This window comes from Schistocerca americana, chromosome 9, assembly GCF_021461395.2.
Source record: "Schistocerca americana isolate TAMUIC-IGC-003095 chromosome 9, iqSchAmer2.1, whole genome shotgun sequence".
Lineage (NCBI taxonomy): Eukaryota > Metazoa > Arthropoda > Insecta > Orthoptera > Acrididae > Schistocerca > Schistocerca americana.
This window is the reverse complement of record NC_060127.1, coordinates 173,626,727-173,650,003: the sequence shown is the minus strand read 5'-3', so window position 1 is coordinate 173,650,003 and position 23,277 is coordinate 173,626,727. Positions and strand designations below refer to the sequence as shown.

The 23,277-nt window shown below is 43.6% G+C and overlaps 1 protein-coding gene across 1 annotated transcript in view; it reads right to left on the bottom strand.

The window, feature by feature from the left end:
* Nucleotides 1–23,277, bottom strand: part of LOC124551325 (NPC intracellular cholesterol transporter 2 homolog a-like) — a 96,899-nt gene that overhangs the window by 25,503 nt on the left and 48,119 nt on the right. The window contains exon 3 of the mRNA XM_047126336.1: nucleotides 10,828–11,003. Within this exon, the coding sequence (XP_046982292.1) occupies nucleotides 10,828–11,003 (176 nt within the window). The remainder of the gene's footprint in view (nucleotides 1–10,827; nucleotides 11,004–23,277) is intronic.

The window sequence follows — 23,277 nt, the reverse complement described above, 5'->3', positions numbered from 1 at the left end:
CTACAATACGCCATTTACCAATGTCGGAAATGTTATTGTACGCATTTCTCCTCCTTACACGAGGCATCACAACAACGTTTCCCCAGGCAACGCCAGTCAACTGCTGTTTGTGTATGACAAATCAGTTGGAAAATTTCCTCATGTCAGCATGTTGTAGGTGTCGCCACTGGCGCCAAACTTGTGTGAATGCTCTGAAAAGCTAATCATTTGCATATCACAGCATCTTCTTCCTGTCGATTAAATTTCGCGTCTGTAGCAAGTACGAAACCAGTATTTCCCTATACATTGTTCTAGCCGTCTGTATTGGACCCGTGAGACCGTGTCAGCAGCGCCATCTGCTTCCTTTAATGGCTGATGACAAACGTCAATACCTTGTAACCCCTAGTTCCATACATCACCATCTGTTTCAAACCCATAAACATTTCGAGTTTTGTGCCTACAAACTACGACTATACATCAGCATCTGTTTCAAACCCATAAACATGTCGAGTTTTGTGCCTACGGACTACGACTTGCGAACAGCATTGGTTTCTGTTATCATTTGAAGAAAACTGCGACAGAATTGCATCAAATGCTTGTCGAAGCTTTCGGCGAACATGCTATTTTGAAAACACAGTGTTACGAGTGGTTCAAAAAATTCAAAAATGGTGATATTGACATGGGAAACAACCGAAAAATTTCGAAGACAACGAATTGCAGGCTTTATTGGATGAAGATGATACTCAGACTCAACAGGAACTCGTGGAACAATTGAAAGTCACGCAGAAAGACGTTTCTCTTTGATTGAAAACTATGACAAAGGTGTAAAAAGTGGTAAAATGGGTTCTGCATGAACTGAATGAAAGACAGCAAGCAAATCGAAAGATCATTATTGTGAAATGCTGTTCGCCAGATACAAAACAAAGTCGTTTCTCCATGGAATAGTGACAGTTGACGAAAAATGGATATATTTTTAGAGTCATGGGTGAATCCAAATCACTTTGCAAAGAAGACAACGTTTTGTGTTTGGTGGGATCAGATGGGTGTCACCTATTATGAGCTGCTAAAAACTGGTCAAACCGTTAACACTGATCACTACCAATAGGAAATGATCGATTTAAATCGAGCATTGTATGAAAAACGAGCGGAATATGGAAAAAGCAACACAATGTCATATTTCTCCATAACAACGCCCCATTACACACAGCAAAACGGGTCAGGAAAACGATTGAGGCGTTCAGTTGAGAAACATTAGGGAACGTGGCTTATTCTCCAGACTTGGCTCCGTATGATTGTCATCTATTTGCATCACTGGGACACGCTCTCGCTGAACAACGTTTATGTTCGTATGAAAATGTACAAAAATGGCTCGCTGATTGGTTCGCTTTTGCGTGGCATTCATAGCCTGTTGTAGAAGTCGGAGAAATGTATAACTAGCAATGGAGATTATTTTTAATAAAATATTGTTTATCAGTTTCAAACAACAGAGGTGTAATTATTGCAACTAAATTCCGGTTTCATACTTCTACCAATTACACAACATGTCAATTTGCCACGCAGACTTAGAATCAACACTGCTACCTACATGTACGAGGTGCATTCAAGTTATAAGGCCTCCGATTTTTTTTCTCTGGACTGCAAAGAGATAGAAACATGCGCATTGTTTTAAAATGAGGCCGCATTCATTGTCAATACGTCCCAGAGATGGCAGCACCATACGGCAGATGGAATTTTACCGCCAGCGGCGAGAATGAGAACTGTTTTAAATACTTAAAATGGCGACGTTTTCCTTACTTGAGCAGCGTGCAATCATACGTTTTCTGAATTTGCGTGGTGTGAAACCAATTTAAATTCATCGAAAGTTGAAGGGGACATGTGGTGATGGAGTTATGGATGTGTCGAAAGTGCGTTCTTGGGTGCGACAATTTAATGAAGGCAGAACATCGTGTGACAACAAACCGAAACAACCTCAGGCTCGCACAAGCCGGTCTGACGACACGCTCGAGAAAGTGGAGAGAATTGTTTTGGGGGATCGCCGAATGACTGTTGAACAGATCGCCTCCAGAGTTGGCATTTCTGTGGGTTCTGTGTGCACACAATCCTGCATGACGACCTGAAAATGCGAAAAGTGTCATCCAGGTGGGTGCCACGAATGCTGACGGATGACCACAGGGCTGCCCGTGTGGCATGTTGCCAAGGAATGTTGACGCGCAACGACAGCACAAATGGGACTTTCTTTTCGTCGCTTGTGACAATGGATGAGACGTGGATGCCATTTTTCAATCCAGAAACAAAGCGCCAGTCAGCTCAATGGAAGCACACAGATTCACCGCCACCAAAAAAATTTCGGGTAACCGCCAGTGCTGTAAAAATGACGGTGTCCCTGTTCTGGGACAGCGAGGGCGTAATCCTTACCCATTGCGTTCCAAACGGCACTACGGTAACAGGTGCATCCTACAAAAATGTTTTGAAGAACAAATTCCTTCCTGCACTGCAACAAAAACGTCCGGGAAGGGCTGCGCATGTGCTGTTTCACCAAGACAACGCACCCGCACATCGAGCTAACGTTATGCAACAGTTTCTTCGTGATAACAACTTTGAAGTGATTCCTCATGCTCCCTACTCACCTGACCTGGCTCCTAGTGACTTTTGGCTTTTTCCAACAGTGAAAGACGCTCTCCGTGGCCACACATTCACCAGCCGTGCTGCTATTGCCTCAGCGATTTTCCAGTGGTCAAAACAGATTCCTAAAGAATTCTTCGCTACTGCCATGGAATCATGGCGTCAGCGTTGTGAAAAATGTGTACGTCTGCAGGGCAATTACGTCGAGAAGTAACGCCAGTTTCATCGATTTCGGGTGAGTAGTTAATTAGAAAAAAAAAAAAAAATCGGAGGCCTTAGAACTTGAATGCACCTCGTATAAAAAGACAGTGCATTGGCAGAGCTGTTATTTGTACTATGTGATTCATTTGAAAGATGGCTCCGACGTGGTTATGGCCACACGACGGGAATTAAGACTTTTAACGTGTAGTGGTAGTTGGTGCTAGACGTATGGACCATTCTGTTGCGGAAATCGTTAAGCAACTCAGTATTCCGAGTTCCACAGTGTCAAGAGAGTGCCGAGAACGGCAAATTTCAGCCTTTACCTCTCACCACGGACAATGCAGTGACCGACGACCTTCGTTTAATGACCGAGAGCAGTGGCGTTTGCGTGAAATCAGTGCGGAACATACGACGAACGCATCCGTTAGACAGTGCGACGAAAGTTAACGTTAATGAGCTACGACAGCAGATGATCGACGCGAGTGCCTCTTCTAACAGCACGACATCGCCTGCAGCGGCTCTCCCGGGCTCGTGACCACGCTGCGTGGAAGAATTGGTAAGAGTCGATGGTAGGGTGGAGTGTGGCGCAGACCCCACGAAGTCTTGGACCTTAGTTGGCAACAAGGCACTGTGGAAGCTGGTTGTGGCTCATAATGGTGTAGATTGTGTCTACACAGAATCCACTGGGTCCTCTGATCCAGCTAAACTGATCATTGACTAGAAATTGTTACATTCGGCTACTTAGAAATCACTTTTAGCATTTATGGACTTCATGTTTCCAAACAACGATGGAATTTTTATGGATGACAATGCGCCATGTCACGGAGACAATTATTCACAATTGGTTTGAAGAACTCTCTGGACAGTTCTAGCAAATAATTTGGCCACATACAGGGTGTTACAAAAAGGTACGGCCAAACTTTCAGGAAACATTCCTCACACACAAATACAGAAAAGATGTTATGTGGACATGTCTCCGGAAACGCTTAATTTTCATGTTAGAGCTCGTTTTAGTTTCGTCAGTATGTACTGTACTGTACTTCCTCGATTCACCCAATGGAAGGAACGTAATGTTGACTTCGGTGCTTGTGTTGACATGCGACTCATTGTTCTACAGTACTAGCATCAAGCACATCAGTACGTAGCATCAACAGGTTAGTGTTCATCACGAACGTGGTTTTGCAGTCAGTGCAATGTTTACAAATGCGGAGTTGGCAGATGCCCATTTGATGTATGGATTAGCGTGGTGCAATAGCCGTGGCGCGGTACGTTTGTATCGAGACAGATTTCCAGAACGAAGGTGTCCCGACAGGAAGACGTTCGAAGCTATTGATCAGCGTCTTAAGGGAGCACGGAACATTCCAGCCTATGAATCGTGACTGGGGAAGACCTAGAACGACGAGGACACCTGCAATGGACGAGGGAATTCTTCGTGCAGTTGACGATAACCCTAATGTCAGCGTCAGAGAAGTTGCTGCTGTACAAGGTAACGTTGACCACGTCACTGTATGGAGAGTGCTACGGGAGAACCAGTTGTTTCCGTACCATGTACAACGTGTGCAGGCACTATCAGCAGCTGATTGGCCTCCACGGGTACACTTCTGCCAACGGTTCATCCAACAATGTGTCAATCCTCATGTCAGTGCAAATGTTCTCTTTACGGATGAGGCTTCATTCTAACGTGATCAAATTGTAAATTTTCACAATCAACATGCGTGGGCTGACGAGAATCCGCACGCAATTGTGCAATCACGTCATCAACACAGATTTTATGTGAACGTTTGGGTAGGCATTGCTGGTGATGTCTTGATTGGGACCCATGTAAGCTTCCACCTACGCTCAATGGAGCACGTTATCATGATTTCATACGGGATACTCTACCTGTGCTGCTAGAACACGTGCCTTTACAAGTACGACACGTGGTTCATGCACGATGGAGCTCCCGCACATTTCAGTCGAAATGTTCGTACGCTTCTCAACAACAGATTTGGTGACCGATGGATTGGTAGTGGCGTACCAATTCCATGGCCTCCACGCTCTCCTGACCTCAACGCTCTCGACTTTCATTTATGGGGGCATTTGAAAGCTCTTGTCTACGGAATCCTGGTACCAAATGTAGAGACTCTTCGTGCTCGTATTGTGGACGGCTGTGATACAATACGCCATTCTCCAGGGCTGCATCAGCGCATCAGGGATTCCATGCGACGGAAGGTGGATGCATGTATCCTCGCTAACGGAGGACATTTTGAACATTTCCTGTAACAAAGTGTTTGAAGTCACGCTGGTAGGTTCTGTTGCTGTGTGTTTCCATTCCATGATTAATCTGATTTGAAGAGAAGTAATAAAATGAGCTCTAACATGGAAAGTAAGCGTTTCCGGACACATGTCCACATAACATATTTTCTTTCTTTGTGTGTGAGGAATGTTTCCTGAAAGTTTGGCCGTACCTTTTCGTAACATCCTGTAGATCACCTAGTGTGAATCCCATAGAACATTTGTTTTGTTTTATGTATTTATTGATTTATTCCTTTATTTTTTTGAATCGTCAGTCTTCTGACTGTTTTGTTGCGACCCGCCACGAATTCCTCTTCTGCGCCATCTTATTCATTTCAGAACAGCACTTGCAATTCCTCAATTATTTGCTGGGTATATTCCTGTCTCTGTCTTCCTATACAGTTTTTACCCTCTACAGCTCCCTCTAGTACCTTGGAAGTCATTGCCTGATGTCTTTACACGTGTCCTATCATCCTGTCCATTTTTCATGTCAGTGTTTGCCAAAATTTCCTTTCCTCCTCAGTTCTCCGGAGAATCTCCTCATTCCTTATCTTATCGGTCTTCTATAGCGCAACACCTAAGATGCTTAGATTCTTTTCTGTTCCGGTTTTCCCACAGTCCATGTTTCACTACCATTCAGTGCTATACTCCAGACGTACATTCTTAGAAACTTCTTCCTCAAATTAAGGCCGGGTTTCGTGGGGGTTGAAGGGACCAAAGGTCATGGGTTCTCAGATTAAGGCCCATGTTTGATACTAGTGGACATCTTTTAGTCAGAAATGCCCTTTTTACCAGGGATAATCTGCTTTTATGGCCCTCTTGCTCCATCCGTCATTGTTTATTTTGCTTCCTAGGTAGTAGAATTCCTTAACTTCATCTACTTCGTGCCGGCCGCGGTGGCCGTGGGGTTGTAGGCGCTGCAGTCCGGAACCGCGGGTTTGCTACGGTTGCAGGTTCGAATCCTGCCTCGGGCATGGATGTGTGTGATGTCCTTAGATTAGCTAGGTTTAAGTAGTTCTAAGTTTTAGGGGACTGATGACCTAAGATGTTAAGTCCCATAGTGCTCAGAGCCATTTGAACCATCTACTTCGTGATCACCAATCCTGATCAAGTTTCTCACTGATCTCATTTCTGCTGTTTCTCAGTACCTTCGTCTTTCTAAGATTTACTCTCAATTCGTATTCTTTACTCATTACACTGTTCATTCCATTCAAAAATTCCTGTAATCCTTCTTCACTTTAACTGTGGATAGCAATGTCATCAGCGAATATTATCATTGATATCCTTTCACCTTAGATTTCAGTCCCACTCTTGAATCTTTCCTTTTATTTCTGTCATTGCTTCTTCCATGTACAGACTGACCAGAAGGAGTGAAAGACAACATCCTCTCTTAAACTCTTTTAAATCTTTCACTTGTATTGTTCCATCTTGGCTCTTGTACATATTGCATGTTACGCGTGTTACCATTTATCTTACCCCTATTTTTTCAGAATTTCGAATATCTTGCACAATTTGATATTGTCGGACCCTTTCTCGAGGCCCATAAATCCTATGAATTTATCTTAATTTTTCTTTAGTCTTGCCCCAGTATCAACCGCAACGTCAGAACTGCCTCTCTCGTGCCTTTACCTTTTGTAAAGCCAAGCTGATCGTCGTCTGGCACATCCTCAGCTTTCTTGTCCATCCTTCTGGATATTTATCTTAACAGTATCTTGGATACATGAGCTGTTAAGCTGATGGTGCGATAATTCTCGCACTTGTGAGATGGTAAACAGCTGGTCTCGTACATTCTACATACCAAAGTGAATGATCGTTTTGTTGCCACTTCCTCCAATGATCTTAGAAATCCTGACGGAGTGCTGTCTATCCCTTCTGTCTTATTCGATCTTAAATTCTCCAAAGCCCATTTAAAATCTCATTCTAATACTGGGTCCCCTATCTGTTCTGTAACGACTCCTGTTTCTCCTTCTATCACATCAGACAAATCTTCTCCCTCATAAAGGCCTTCAATGCCCTCTTTCCACGTATCCGCTCTCTCCTCTGCATTTAACAGTGGAATTCCCGTTGCACTCTTAATGTTACCGCCTTTGCTTTTGATTTCCCCGAATGTTGTTTCGACTTTTCTACGTGTAGAGTCAGTCTTTCCGACAGTAATTTCTTTTCAGACTTCTTCACTTTTCTCATGCAGCTATTTCGCGTTAGCTTCCTCGCACTTCCTCTTTATTTCATTCCTATGTGACTCGTATTTCTATATTCCTGAATTTCCCTGAACGTTTTTGTATTTCCTTCTTTCATCGGTCAACTGGAGTATTTGTTCTGTAATCCATGGTTTCTTCACAGGTTCCTTCTTTGTACTTACGTTTTTCCTTTCGACTTCTGTTATTGCCGTTTTTAGAGATGTCTGTTCTTCTTCAACTGTCCTGCCTACTGAGCCATTCATTATTACATTATCTATAGCCTCAGAGAACTTCAAACGTACCTCTTCACTCCTTAGTACATCTGTATCCTACTTACTTGCGTATTTGTTCTTCCAAACTAATCTCTTAAACTTCAGCCTACTCTCCCACAGCCCTTTCTTCTACTCCTTCCCTTGCAATCGCATTCCAATTCCCCATGACTATTAGATATTTATCTTCACTTATGTACTGAATTACTCGTTCAGTATCCTCACATATTTTCATCATCGGCTTACGAAGTCGGCATGAACTGTCGTTGTCGGTGTTGGTTTGCTATCGATTCTGACGATTACAACCCTATCACTGAACCATTCACAATAATACCTTCCTACTCATAATTAAACTTAGTCCCGTTATACCATTCTCTCTATACTCTTCTGATCAGAAATACATAGCTTCTTTCAGTTTCACTTCACTGACCCCCAGTATATCAAGAATGGGCCATACCACTTCCCTTTTCAGATTTTCTAGCCTCCTTACCACGTTCAAACTTCTGATATGCCACGCCCCGAATCGTAGAACATTATCCTTTAGTTGGTTACGAACTCTATTTCTTATGGTCGCCTTCCACCTGGCGGTCATCTCCTGGAGATCCGAATGGAGGACTACTCCCGAATCTTTCGCCAACAGAGAGATCATCATGACACTTTTTCAATTCCAGCCCACATGTCCTGTGGACACATATTATGCGTCTTTAACGCAGTAGGTTCCATTGCCATCTGGATCCTCATGCCGTTGACCATTGCTGATTCTTCTGCCATCAGTTGCCGTTTCCCATCCCAAGGGTAAGAGAGTGCCCTCAACCTCTATCAGCTCTTCCACCCTCTTTTGACATGGCCGTTGGCTGAATGATGGTGACCTCTTATGCCAGGAGTCTTCGGTCGCCATTACTGACGACTTTAATTCAAAATTTAAGCGGTGGTAGAGTTCGAACCCGGGATCAAGGACATTTTGATTACTAATGAAAGACACTATTCTGCACCATGGGTGATCGAACGTTCATGGAACACAATCGAGAGGTCAGTTCGTGCACAAAATTCCGCACCGGCAACACTTTCGCGACTATGAAAGGCTGTAGAGGCAGCATGGCTCAATATTTCTGCAGGGGACTGTCATCGACTTGTTGGGACCTTGCAAATCAAGTTTCTTCACTACGCCAGGACATCCGACACGATATTAGGAGGTACCCCAAGACTTTTGTCACCTCACTGTATCATTTTTCCAAAGTAAATTTTGATCCATAAGCCGACTCAAGAACTTCAAACTTTTCCCCGTTTATTATTTTTATCCGGTAAACCAAATTCATAGTTGTTGTTGTTGTGGTCTTCAGTCCTGAGACTGGTTTGATGCAGCTCTCCATGCTACTCTATCCTGTGCAAGCTTCTTTATCTCCCAGTACCTACTGCAACCTACATCCTTTTGAATCTGCTTAGTGTATTCATCTCTTGGTCTCCCTCTACGATTTTTACTCTCCACGCTGCCCTATAGTACTAAATTGGTGATCCCTTGATGCCTCAGAACATGTCCTACCAACCGATCCCTTCTTCTAGTCAAGTTGTGCCACAAACTCCTCTTCTCCCCAATTCTATTCAATACCTCCTCATTAGTTGTGTGATCTACCCCTCTAATCTTCAGCATTCTTCTATAGCACCACATTTCGAAAGCTTCTATTCTCTTCTTGTCTAAACTATTTATCGTCCATGTTTCACGGCTACACTCCATACAAATACTTTCAGAAACGACTTCCTGACACCTAAATCAATACTCGATGTTAACAAATTTCTCTTCTTCAGAAACGCTTTCCTTGCCATTGGCAGTCTAGATTTTATATCCTCTCTACTTCGACCATCATTAGTTATTTTGCTCCCCAAATAGCAAAACTCCTTTACTACTTTAAGCGTCTCATTTCCGAATCTAATTCCCTCAGCATCACCCGACTTAATTAGACTACATTCCATTATCCTCGCCGGCCGCGGTGGTCTCGCGGTTCTAGGCGCGCAGTCCGGAACCGTGCGACTGCTACGGTCGCAGGTTCGAATCCTGCCTCGGGCATGGATGTGTGTGATGTCCTTAGGTTAGTTAGGTTTAAGTAGTTCTAAGTTCTAGGGGACTGATGACCACAGCAGTTGAGTCCCATAGTGCTCAGAGCCATTTTTTCCATTATCCTCGTTTTGCTTTTGTTGATGTTCATCTTATACCCTCTTTTCAAGAGACTGTCCATTCCGTTCAGCTGCTCTTCCGGGTCCTTTGCTGTCTCTGACAGAATTACAATGTCATCGGCAAACCTCAAAGTTTTTATTTCTTCTCCATGGATTTTAATACCTACTCCGAATTGGTCTTTTGTTTCCTTTACTGCTTGCTCAATATACAGATTGAATAACATCGGGGAGAGGCTACAACCCTGTCTCACTCCCTTCCCAACCACTGCTTCCCTTTCATGTACCTCGACTCTAATAACTGCCAACTCCTTTCTGTACAAATTGTAAATAGCCTTTCGCTCCCTGTGTTTTACCCCTGCCAACTTCAGAATTTGAAAGAGAGTATTCCAGTCAACATTGTCAAAAGCTTTCTCTAAGTCTACAAATGCTAGAAATGTAGGTTTGCCTATCCTTAATCTTTCTTCTAAGATAAGTCGTAGGGTCAGTATTGCCTCTCATGTTTCAACATATCTACGGAATCCAAACTGATCCTCCACGAGGTCGACTTCTACCAGCTTTTCCATTCGTCTGTAAAAAATTCGCGTTAGTATTTTGCAGCTCTGACTTCTTAAACTGATAGTTCGGTAATTTTCACATCTGTCAACACCTGCTTTCTTTGGGATTGGAATTATTAGATTCTTCTTGAAGTCTGAGGGTATTTCGCCTGTCTCATACATCTTGCTCACCAGATGGTAGAGTTTTGTCAGGACTGGTTCTCCCAAGGCTGTCAGTAGTTCTAATGGAATGTTGTCTACTCCATCGGCCTTGTTTCGACTTAGGTCTTTCAGTGCTCTGTCAAACTCTTCACGCAGTGTCTTATCTCCCATTTCATCTTCATCTTCATAGTAAGTGCGGTATTTTTGACAGCTCAAAATTGGATTATCTGTATTTAAAGGTGGTCTGTTTGTGCAAAAACCATTTCATAACTCTATCAAAAGCATAATTTATTTTCTCTGTGGATGATTCTTTGACCAGATCGACAATGACGCTTGTATCATCTGTGAAAAGCGCTAATTTTCCCTTCTGATAGTTGGTTCTGTATACAGAATAAAACTTTAAGGACATCCGACTGTTGAAATTATGCCCTTGTTGTTTACCCTTGGGTACATCCTTTTAACGGAAACAGCGTCAGTGTAGTTGTAGCGATGCCCCGCTGCAAGTGGACACTCGAGCCCAGAACTGCCGCAGGCGTTCTTGTGAGCCAGTGGAAATGGAATGGGAAATTTCCCCACCACGCCGAACACCAGAGGCTTCACAATGGAGACTTGATGGTCTGGAACGAAGAGACAGAAATATTGCTGGATATTGCTAAGACTATGTGCAACGAAGTCATTTATAAAAAGGGCAGCTAGCCTAAAAAAAATCATAAGCACTCAAAGACGTTTTCATCCCACCAAAGACGTACATACTTCATTTTCAACTACTGTAGTGTTACGACGCGTATGACTCAATGATTTCTGTTTGAAATATGACCATGCGCTGAGTTTGTCACCTATGTCGCTTACAAAACACTTCAAAAAAATTATTTAAATTCTTTTAAAGTTCACTATAAAAGATTCTTGAACGAAACTGTAATTAAAACACCCTCAGTTGAGTCGTTTGTGCAAAATTACGTCACTCAGTCCAACTGGTTTGCGCAAACTTTTGAAATTTAGATGTCGTTTGTTTCTTCTTGGAAATTATATTCTTGCAAGTCATCTTATTTTTCTCATATTAAAGTCAGACTGTAAAACCTTTAAGATTCAAAAATCGAAATCCAACTCTTCTGAAAATTAATATCTTGGAAAAATTCAGTAATAATTCTTCCTCAATATAACTCTTCATAAATAATTCTCGAGTACGTATTTAAGCTTTAGAGCATACACTGTTTTATTGTCTTCGTATATGCTACTTACAGATGTGAACATCAGACTCGACAAAACAGAACTAAACAAAATACAACATGAACTAAAAACTTCTGTGACGTCATTACGATGGAAAATTAAAATTTTTTATTTATTTGAATGTTGGAGGTTCGACGCAACAACCCGGTCACAGCATCTTCTGCTGCTCTTTGGCCGCTGACCCGCGACGTCTAGTGGCCAGCAATTTTCTTTTTCTGGTTCCGGCAGTGAAGATGCTGTTTCCGCGAGTTGCGCTGCTCTCTCCAAACAAAAGTTCAGACTCCGCAGTGGAAGACTCGAGGTTCACCACGACCGAGCAAAGCACGGCAAAGTCGGTCGAAGGTGAAGACAGTGTTGGTGATTTTTTTTTTTTTTCTACCGGTGTTGTGCATCATGAATTTACCCCTCGAGGACAGACAATTAACCAGGAATATTACAAATGAGTCCTTGAGCGTCTGTGCGAAAAGGTGCGGAAGAAAAGGTCAGCATTGTGGAGAGACAGGAATTGGGTGCTACACCATGACAACGCTCGTGCCTTCTCCATCGTTGAATTTTTGAGCAAATTCAAAATTGCTGTGCTTCGACAACCGCCGCATTCCCCTGATTTTGCCCCTAATGACTTCTACCTGTTTTCTAAACTGAAATTTTCAATGAATGGGAAGCGAATTGACTCGATGGAAGATATCCAGGAAAATACGGAGAGCGTCCTTAAGAGGGGTAGGACGTCAAACGGACCGACTTGGAGCAGGAGAGGCACCACACGATATTTTAATTTCCACCGTCTATACTTTTACATATGAATTCATAAAACTTTGTCAACATGATCAGGAAGGATTCAGGATTCAAACTCATAACAATGTAAGTTCAAAAGTATAATAAAATAAACTTTTTGCGTGTGAAATTACATCATTTTTTCACTTACTATTGGCTGCATTTGTTGCTATAGGTACACTTTAATTCACAAGTAAGACAGATTCTTCGATGAATTTTGCACAGCATACAAACAATACTTACAGGTGTATGCAACTCTAGAATTTATTTAATTAATGAAAAAATGAATGAGCTGTTACATTTTAAACTTCATGTTTAGAAAAAACACAAATTTAATGGTTAATTATCTCAATTTTTAGCACAGTTTTTAATAAATTGGAAAATTCTAGAGTTTCATATACCTGTAAGTATGGTTTGTATGCTGTGCAAAATCCATCGAAGAATCTCCCTTACTTCTGAAGAAAAGTGTACCTATAGCAACGAATGCAGCCAATAGTAAGTGAAATAATGATGACATTTCACATGTAAAAAAAAAATTGTTATATTTTTGAACTTCCACTGCTATGAGCGTGAATCATGAGCCCTTCCTGGTCATGCTGACAAAGTTTTATGAATTTATTTGTAAAGGTATAGACAGTGGAAATTAAAATGTCCTGTGGTGACTCTCCTGCTCCAAGTCGGCCAGTTTGATGTCCTACCCCACTTAACACACTCCAGGAAAAAAATTTCCAGGAATGTTTCCAAAAGTGGAAACACCGTTGGAGTCGGTGTGTTCAGTGAGAAGGGAACTATTTTGAAGGAGACGCATTACAGTAACATGTAAGTACCACCGTTTGTACTATTACAAGCCCATTCTTAAAACTTTCCAATCACACCTCATAGAAACACCAAAAACACAGCGTACCACCACGTCTTACACGATGTAAGAAAAGCCGTCGGCATTCGAAACAGGTTCCAGTCATTTCTGAAAGAATAAATACAGGTCCGGTATGGTTTTCAAACGAATTTTATTCCATTCTTGCCGCAAAATAGTAGCAATTTCAGGTACGGAATATCAGACCAGCTGTGTGGCTGGATTGAAGAGTTTTTAGCAAACAGAACACAGCATGTTGTTCTCAATGGAGAGACGTCTACAGACGTTAAAGTAACCTCTGGCGTGCCACAGGGGAGTGTTATGGGACCATTGCTTTTCACAATATATATAAATGAACTAGTAGATAGTGTCGGAAGTTCCATGTGGCTTTTCGCGGATGATGCTGTAGTATACAGAGAAGTTGCAGCATAAGAAAATTGTAGCGAAATGCAGGAAGATCTGCAGGGGATAGGCACTTGGTACAGGGAGTGGCAACTGACCCTTAACATAGACAAATGTAATGTATTGCGAATACATAGAAAGAAGGATCCTTTATTGTACGATTATATGATAGCGAAACAAACACTGGTAGCAGTTACTTCTGTAAAATATCTGGGAGTATGCGTGCGGAACGATTTGAAGTGGAATGATCATATAAAACTAATTGCTGGTAAGGCGGGTACCAGGTTGAGGTTATTTGGGAGAGTCCTTAGAAAATGTAGTCCATCAGCAAAGGAGGTGGCTTACAAAACACTCATTCGACCTACACATGAGTATTGCTCATCAGTGTGGGATCCGTACCAGATCGGGTTGACGGAGCAGATAGAGAAGATCCAAAGAAGAGCGGCGCATTTCGTCACAGGGTTATTTGGTAACCATGATAGCGTTATGGAGATGTTTAGCAAACTCAAGTGGCAGACTCTGCAAGAGAGGCGCTCTGCATCGCGGTGTAGCTTGCTGTCCAGGTTTCGAGAGGGTGCGATTCTGGATGAGGTATCGAATATATTGCTTCCCCGTACTTATACCTCCCGAGGAGATCACGAATGTAAAATTAGAGAGATTCGAGCGCGCTCGGAGGCTTTCAGGCAGTCGTTCTTCCCGCGAACCATACGCTACTGGAACAGGAAAGGGAGGTAATGGCAGTGGCACGTTAAGTGCCCTCCGCCACACACCGTTGGGTGGTTTGCGGAGTATAAATGTAGATGTAGATGTAGAGGTGGGTGGCGATCGCGCACCCTTCTCTCCAAAATAGGCCCCAAAGACTGAATACCTCTCGGATCTGCTGTGTGTGGCGGCCAGAGAAGATGTGGCGATTGACCCTCGTGGTTAGAAAACCAGTTCTGGACGATGAGAGCTTTCGTCTCCGAACACAGCATCACCACCGGAGAACAAACACTGTACGAGGGACGTTCAATAACTAATGAAACACTTTTTTCTCGGCCAATTTCTGCTAAAAAAAATGCGAAATCCGTTGTGCGCCGTCGTGAAATATTTCTGCTGCAGCCCCTGTAGTATTATGAAGTTCCGATGGCGACGCTGTATGTAACCTACAAAATGGTATTGTAACGGAGGTGGATTCCAAGCAGAGAGCTGTTATTTTCTTTTTGTGGAAAACCAGAGCATCGTCAATGTTCATAGGCACTTGCAGAACGTCTACGGAGACCTGGCAGTGGACAAAAGCACGGCGACTCGTTGGGCGAGGTGTCTGTCATCATCGCAACGATGTCGTGCAAACCTGTCTGATCTCCCACGTGCCAGCCGGCAGCACACAGCTGTCACTTCTGCAGTGTTGGAACGTGAGGACACACTCATTCGAGGTGACGAACGGATCACAACCAATCACCTCGCTGCTCAAGTGGACGTCGCTGTCGTAGTGCTGACACACTCGTCCACTATTGCTGGCGCCCTATACATAGCACGACGTGGTCTCGTGGTCGCGTTCTCGCTTTCTGAACATGGGATCCCGGGTTCGATTCCCGGCGGGGTTAGGGATTTTTCACCTGTCGCAACATGACTGGGCCCTTTTTTCACATGATATCTTGCGAACCATGGATGAAGGGTATCAGATGGGAATTTTGCTTGCGCTCTGTACACAACTTTCCGAGTGTTTTGGAGTGGTGGACCCGCAAGGCGAAGCCCAAATTACGGAAAGTAATTATATCTCATAGTATAGAGAGATCTCGGGCAGTTCACCGTACAATGGAATTTTACTACATGGTCTTAAGGGATTTGTATGATCAGGCAGATGGCTCAGACAGGCGCTTGTCCGACATCAAGAAAATTAAAGCGACATTATTAAGCTTAAAGAGAAAACAACTGGAGGGTCTTAAACTTAAGTCAAAAGCCAGATCTGTTAGCGAGGACGAAACGGCTGCGTTATATCATCTGATTAAACATCGCAAGAACCGACGACGGATATTCATGGACGAACTTAAATTAGAAAACGGTACTGTCCTCACTGTGCAAAACGAGATAATCAGAGAAATCCACAGGTATTACAGTGCCCTGTATGAGGCAGAAGCAACGCAAGAGGACGTTTTGGATGAGTTATTTGCGTTTACAACCTCCACAATTACTGCCGACGACAACGCTAGCTTATTTTCAGCTTTTAGTCCGGATGAAGTTCTTGAAATAATTCGTGGCTCCCCTAAAAGTAAATCGCCGGGCCCTGATGGCCTTCCGGTTGAATTTTATCAACGATATTGGAGTATCATAGGTGATAAGTTGACACAAGCCGTTAACGACGTACTGCGGGGAAAGTTTGTACCATTAGAACTTAAAGAATGTAAAATCGTGTTGATTCCTAAAAATAAGGGATGTAAAAAGATTAACAACTTCCGGCCGATTTCTCTTCTTAATTCAGATTATAAGATTATCGCGAGAGCTTTCAACAATCGAATGATGCCGTTGACCGCAAACATAATTGGGCAACAGCAAACTTGTGCTTATAGGCGATCAATATTTCAGACTTCAGCACAATATAGAGATATCGTCGCTCTGTTGTCTGCCAGCACCATTAATTGCGGCCTCCTTTTTGTCGACTTTTATAAAGCATTTGATAGTGTCAGCCATAAATACCTCTTCGAAACGATGCGGAGGATGGGCTTCGGGCATGACTCCATCGCTGTCGTGCGCAATATGATCACTGGTCTGGCCGCCACGATCTCCGTCAACTGCCAGCTCACAAGACCAATTACCATCGCAAGGGGTGTCCCCCAAGGAAGCCCCCTTTCCATGTTGCTCTTTGTCATCTCACTAGAACCATTGCTGCGGCTAGTACAAGAGCACATGACGGGCATAACGATCGCCGGGAAGAAAACTGCAGTTGGGGCATATGCTGATGATGTCGGCATCGTCGTGAGGAACAGGGATGACGTGATTCAACTGGAGGCAGACCTCAGAAGCTATTGTTCCGCTTCTGGCGCAAAAATGAATGAAACTAAAAGCAAATTTCTACGTATAAGGGGACTTGACGATGTCGGCCTAGAATGGGCTACCCATGTTACGGCACACAAATCTCTTGGGACGATACTGACGGTCCCTCCACAAAGAATGATAATGGCAAATTGGCGGGATGTCTCGTTCAAAGTCAAGGGTGCTTTAATAGATAACGTTTATCGCAGTATGGACCAAATTCAGAGGGTTAAATTTATAAATACATGTATCCTGTCGCGAGCATATTATGTGGCACAGGTCTTTCCAATCCCTACTGTCATAGCCAAACAGATAATGAGCAAGTTGACCAATTTTCTGTGGCGGGGGGAAATATTTCGAGTTGACGTGAAGACTGTGACCCTCGACCCTCTGCATGGCGGTATGGGTCTGACCGATCTGAACGCCAAAGCAATGGCTTTGTACATTAAACGGATGACATCCTTAATCCAAAACTACTCTGACACCCTTACGGCAAAGTTGTTTGAGGCAGTCGCGCCGAAAAGCGTAGAACCGCCGATCAATGTGCAGACGATCGACTACCAGCTCTCCCACATCCGCACATATTATCTGGAAAAGAGCTACTTGAGCGAGGTCCTTCCCCAACATCGACCCTTAACTGCCAAGGACATTCTGGAGCACAGGAAACAATATGAGGGCAAGAACAAAATCGAACAAAAGCACACTGGAGTCAATTGGAATGTCCTGTGGGCGAACATCAGCAGCAGTGTACTTCCGTCCTTGGTCAGGTCGACATGGTACAAAACGGTTAACAACATTATTAGCACAAATGAGCGCCTGCATGCGATTGGGCTAAGCGACACAGCCCATTGTCCAGATTGTCACCAAGTGGATACTGTTCCCCACAGATATACTTGCAGTCACCGCATGCGCAATTGGCAATGGGTTCGTCAAAAAGTCGCCCTTATAACTAGGACTTCGGAAAATAACATCGACACGAACTTACTGCACAGACCAGACGTTAAATATTTTCCGCCAACTAAAAATAATGCCGTCATGTGGCTGTTGGGCCAATATACAAGTCATGTCTTCAATCGGCTGACGGGCGAAGATTACAGCGAGTTTCAGTTACACATGGAAACGGAATATACTAAAATTAGAAAGTACGCGGATCACCGTCGCAAGTACGGTAATATGCTTCATATTGCATTCAATAGAACAGGTATTGGATAGCAGTTCGAGCTCTAAAACCTTCACCCGTTTATGTATCAACCGAATGAGCTGGCTCCAATCCCATATTGATGCTTTTTCAAAACAAAAAAAAGGAATAATAAATAAATAAATAAATAAATAAAATAAATAAATAAAAAAATTTAAAAAAATCAATGTTCCTTTACAATCAATGTGAGTGATGACGGGTATGAGGGCGGCACCGTGGCCAGGCCTCGGACTAATTGACCCCTAAAAAAGTTGGTAGCGCACTTGCCCGCGAAAAGCAAAGGTCCCGAGTTCGAGTCTCGAAAAAAAAGAAAAAAAAACAAAAAGATGGATGCCATATTCCTTGACTTCCGGAAAGCGTTTGACTCGGTGCCCCACTGCAGACTCCTAACTAAGGTACGAGCATATGGGATTGGTTCCCAAATACGTGAGTGGCTTGAAGACTTCTTAAGTAATTGAACCCAGTACGTTGTCCTCGATGGTGAGTGTTCATCGGAGGTGAGGGTATAATCTGGAGTGCACCAGGGAAGTGTGGTAGGTCCGCTGTTGTTTTCTATTTACATAAATGATCTTTTGGATAGGGTGGATAGCAATGTGCGGCTGTTTGCTGATGATGCTGTGGTGTACGGGAAGGTGTCGTCGTCGAGTGACTGTAAGATGATACAAGATAACTTGGACAGGTTTTGTGATTGGTGTAAAGAATGGCAGCTAACTCTAAATACAGATAAATGTAAATTAATGCAGATGAATAGGAAAAAGAATCCCGTAATGTTTGAATACTCCATTAGTAGTGTAGCGCTTGACACAGTCACGTCGATTAAATATTTGGGCGTAACACCACAGAGCGATATGAAGTGGGACAAGCATGTAATGACAGTTCTGGGGAAGGCGGATAGTCATCTTCGGTTCATTGGTAGAATTTTGGGAAGATGTGGTCCATCTGTAAAGCAGACCACTTATAAAACACTAATACGACCTATTCTTGAGTACTGCTCGAACGTTTGGGATCCCTATCAGGTCGGATTGTGGGAGGACATAGAAGCAATTCAGAGGCGGGCTGCTAGATTTGTTACTGGTATGTTTGATCATCATGCGAGTGTTACGGAAATGCTTCAGGAACTCGGGTGGGAGTCTCTGGAGGAAAGGAGCCGTTCTTTTCGTGAATCGCTACTGAGGAAATTTAGAGAACCAGCATTTGAGGCTGCCTGCAGTACAATTTTACTGCCGCCAACTTACATTTCGCGGAAAGAACACAAAGATAAGATAAGAGAGATTAGGGCTCGTACAGAGGCATATAGGCAGTCATTTTTCCCTCGTTCTGTTTGGGAGTGGAACAGGGAGTGAAGATGCTAGTTGTGGTACGAGGTACCCTCCGCCACGCACCGTATGGTGGATTGCGGAGTATGTATGTAGATGTAGATGTATTTGTGTCGTCCTCATCATTTCATCACCATCCATGAAAGTGGCGAGATTGGACTGAGTAAAGGTTGGGAATTTGTATGTGCGCTGATAACCGAGTAGTTGAGCGCCCCAAAACCCCAAACATCATCATCGTCATAGCACCACAACCACCATCGTCCAGCAGTTGGGGTACACAAAGGTGAGTGCCCACTGGGACCATCGCAGACTAACAGAAGATCATAAAGAGCGACGAGCGACAACCTGTGCGGAATTTCTTGAGCATTATGAGGTTCCAGCGTCGACTAGTAGAGTGGTACCATGCGGGCATACAAGCCCTCTCAGTAAGGTGGCATAAGATCGCCGCATTGAACTGATATCATGTCGAAAATCAGGGTTCTGTAGCCAGAAGAATGGGGAATAATTAGGTCTGTTGGAGTCCTGATTACCCAACTTGCTTTCAGAAATAAGTTTTGTACACTACTGGCCATTAAAACTGCTACACCACGAAGATGACGTGCTACAGACGCGAAATTGAATCGACAGGAAGCAGATGCTTTTCAGAGCATTCACGCAAGGTTGGCGCCGGTGGCGACACCTACAACGTGCTGACATGAGGAAAGTTTCCAACCGATTTCTCATACACAAACAGCAGTTGACCGGCGGTGCCTGGTGAAACGTTGTTGTGATGCCTCGTGTAAGGAGGAGAAATGCGTACCATAACGTCTCCGACTTTGATAAAGGTAGGATTGTAGCCTATCGCGATTGCGGTTTATCGTATCGCGACATTGATGCTCGCGTTGGTCGAGATCCAATGACTGTTAGCTGAATATGGAATCGGTGGGTTCAGGAGGGTAATACGGAACGCCGTGGTGCATCCCAACGGCCTCGTATCACTAGCAGTCGAGATGACAGGCATCTTATCCGCATGGCTGTAACGGATCGTGCAGCCACGTCTTGATCCCTCAGTCAACAGATGGGGACGTTTGCAAGACGACAACCATCTGCACGAACAGTTCGACGACGTTTGCAGCAGCATGGACTATCAGCTCGGAGATCAGAGCTACGGTTACCCTCGACGCTGCATCACAGACAGGAGCGCCTGCGATGGTGCACTTAACGACGAACCTGGGTCGACGAATGGCAAAACGTCATTTTTCGGATGAATGACCCTTCACTCTATCCCTGCGAAACCCTAGATTTAAGCAGGATAATGCACGACCGCATGTGGCAGGTCCTGAACGGGCCTTTCTGGATACAGAAAAAGTTCGACTACTGCCCTGGACAGCACATTCTCCAGATCTCTCACTAATTTAAAACGTCTGGTCAATCGTGGCCGAACAACTGGGTCTTCACAATACGCCAGTCTCCACTCTTGAACTGTGGTATCGTGTTGAAGCTGGATGGTCAGCTGCACCTGTACACGCCATCCAAGCTCTGTTTGACTCAATGCCCAGGCGTATCAAAGCCGTTATTACGGCCAGATATGGTTGTTCTGGGTACTGATTTATCAGGATCTATGCACCGAAATTGCGTGAAAATGTAATCACATGTCAGTTCTAGTATAATATATTTGTCCAATGAATACCCGCTAATCATCTGCATTTGTTCTTGGTATAGCAATTTTAACGGCCAGTAGTGAATTACTTACTGAACGCCCATAGTACCATGCGAGGGATCTGATCTTCCAAAATGGCCACATAATCCTTGACAATAATGCAGCCTTGGAGATTAACCATGGCGACATGGAGTAACACGATATGGCCGCCCAAATAATCACATAATCCTCGCAATGTTTCACTATTGGGATGTAAACTCGGCCAGAAGATGTAAACAGTGTGAAATAAGATTCGTCCAACCAAGTGCCTTTATTCTATTATTCCATAGTCTAGGTTTTGTAGCTTTGGCCGCTGCAATTCCCAACTTCTGGAGCTCTCTTCGAGATGTTTTGGCAGGGTCCGCGAGTGCGACATTCAGTTCTGCAGTGACTTTGGAGCTGTCGTCCTTTTATTTTTCGTTACAGTCCTCATTAACGACCTCCGTCACGACGACCTAACACACACTTTCGACTGCGTCGTGACTTGGTGGATAACATTTTCCTGCTTTCGCTGTTTGCGGTGTAAATCTTCGATAAGGGGACGCAGCGCCCCTTGAAACACCGAAAACTTGTTCGTCTCCCATGGTTGTGTAAACACCCACCACAAGTGCGCCAACATGTTCCACGTTGGAACTCTCTTAGCTCCGACATGATGCACTCACAACTACACAGAACACCGTTCTGGCCACAACTGATGCTTGCAACGTGTAGAGGACGCTGCTCAGGTGCTGTTCGTTGCCAAATATTAGGTTGGCTCATACACTTTGTGATTAAAAAAGTATCCTGCCGCCTGCTGTCAGGTACTCCATATCAGCGACCTCAGTAGTCACTAGACATCGTGACAGAGTAGAATTGGGCGCTCTACGGAACTAACGGATTTCGAACGTGGTCAGGTGATTGGGTGTCACTTGTGCCATACGTCTGTACGCGAAATTTCCACACTTCTAAACATCCCATTCCGATGTGATAAAAAAACAATTCCAATTCCAATCCCAAAGAAAGCAGGTGTTGACAGATGTGAAAATTACCGAGCTATCAGTTTAATAAGTCACAGCTGCAAAATACTAACACAAATTCTTTACAGACGAATGGAAAAACTGGTAGAAGCCGACCTCGGGGAAGATAAGTTTGGATTCCGTAGAAATATTGGAACACGTGAGGCAATACTGACCCTACGACTTATCTTAGAAGAACGATTTAAGGATAGGCAAACCTAAGTTTCTAGCATTTGTAGACTTAGAGAAAGCTTTTGACAATGTTGACTGGAATACTCTCTTTCAGATTCTAAAGGTGCCAGGGGTAAAATACAGGGAGCGAAAGGCTATTTACAATTTGTACAGAAACCCGATGGCAGTTATAAGAGTCGAGGGGCATGAAAGGGAAGCAGTGGTTGGTAAGGGAGTGAGACAGGATTGTAGCCTATTCCCGATGTTATTCAATCTGTATATGGAGCAAGCAGTAAAGGAAACAAAAGAAAAATTCGGAGTAGGTATTAAAATCCATGGAGAAGAAATACTAACTTTGAGGTTCGCCGATGACATTGTAATTCTATCAGAGACAGCAAAGGACTTGGAAGAGCAGTTGAGCGGAATGGACGGTGTCTTGAGAGGAGGATATAAGATGAACATCAACAAAAGCAAAACGAAGATAATGGAATGTAGTCTAATTAAGTCGGGTGATTCTGAGGGAATTAGATTAGGAAATGAGACACTTAAAGTAGTAAAGGAGTTTTGCTATTTGGGGAGCAAAATAACTGATATTGTCGAAGTAGAGAGGATATAAAATGTAGACTACCAATGGCAAGGAAATTGTTTCTGAGAAGAGAAATTTGTTAACATCGAGTATTGATTTAAGTGTCAGGAAGTAATTTCTGAAAGTATTTGTATGGAGTGTAGCCATGTATGGAAGTGAAACATGGACGATAAATAGTTTAGACAAGAAGAGAATAGAAGCTTTCGAAATGTGGTGCTACAGAAGAATGCTGGAGATTAGATGGGTAGATCACGTAACTAATGATGGAGTATTGAATAGAATTGGGGAGAAGAGGAGTTTGTGGCACAACTTGACAAGAAGAAGGGACCGGTTAGTAGGACATGTTCTGAGGCATCAAGGGATCACAAATTTAGCATCGGAGGGCAGCGTGGAGGGTAAAAATCGCAGAGGGAGACCAAGAGATGAATACACTAAGCAGATTCAGAAGGATGTAGGTTGCAGTAGGTACTGGGAGATGAAGAAGCTTGCACAGGATAGGGTAGCATGGAGAGCTGCATCAAACCAGTCTCAGGACTGAAGACTACAACAACAACAAGAAGAACAACAATAAAGTGGAAATATGAAGTGTCACCTACAGCGCAAAAGCGTACACGCCGACCTCGTCTGTTGACTGACAAAACCGCCAACAGTTGAAGAGGGTCGTAATGTGTAACAGGCACAC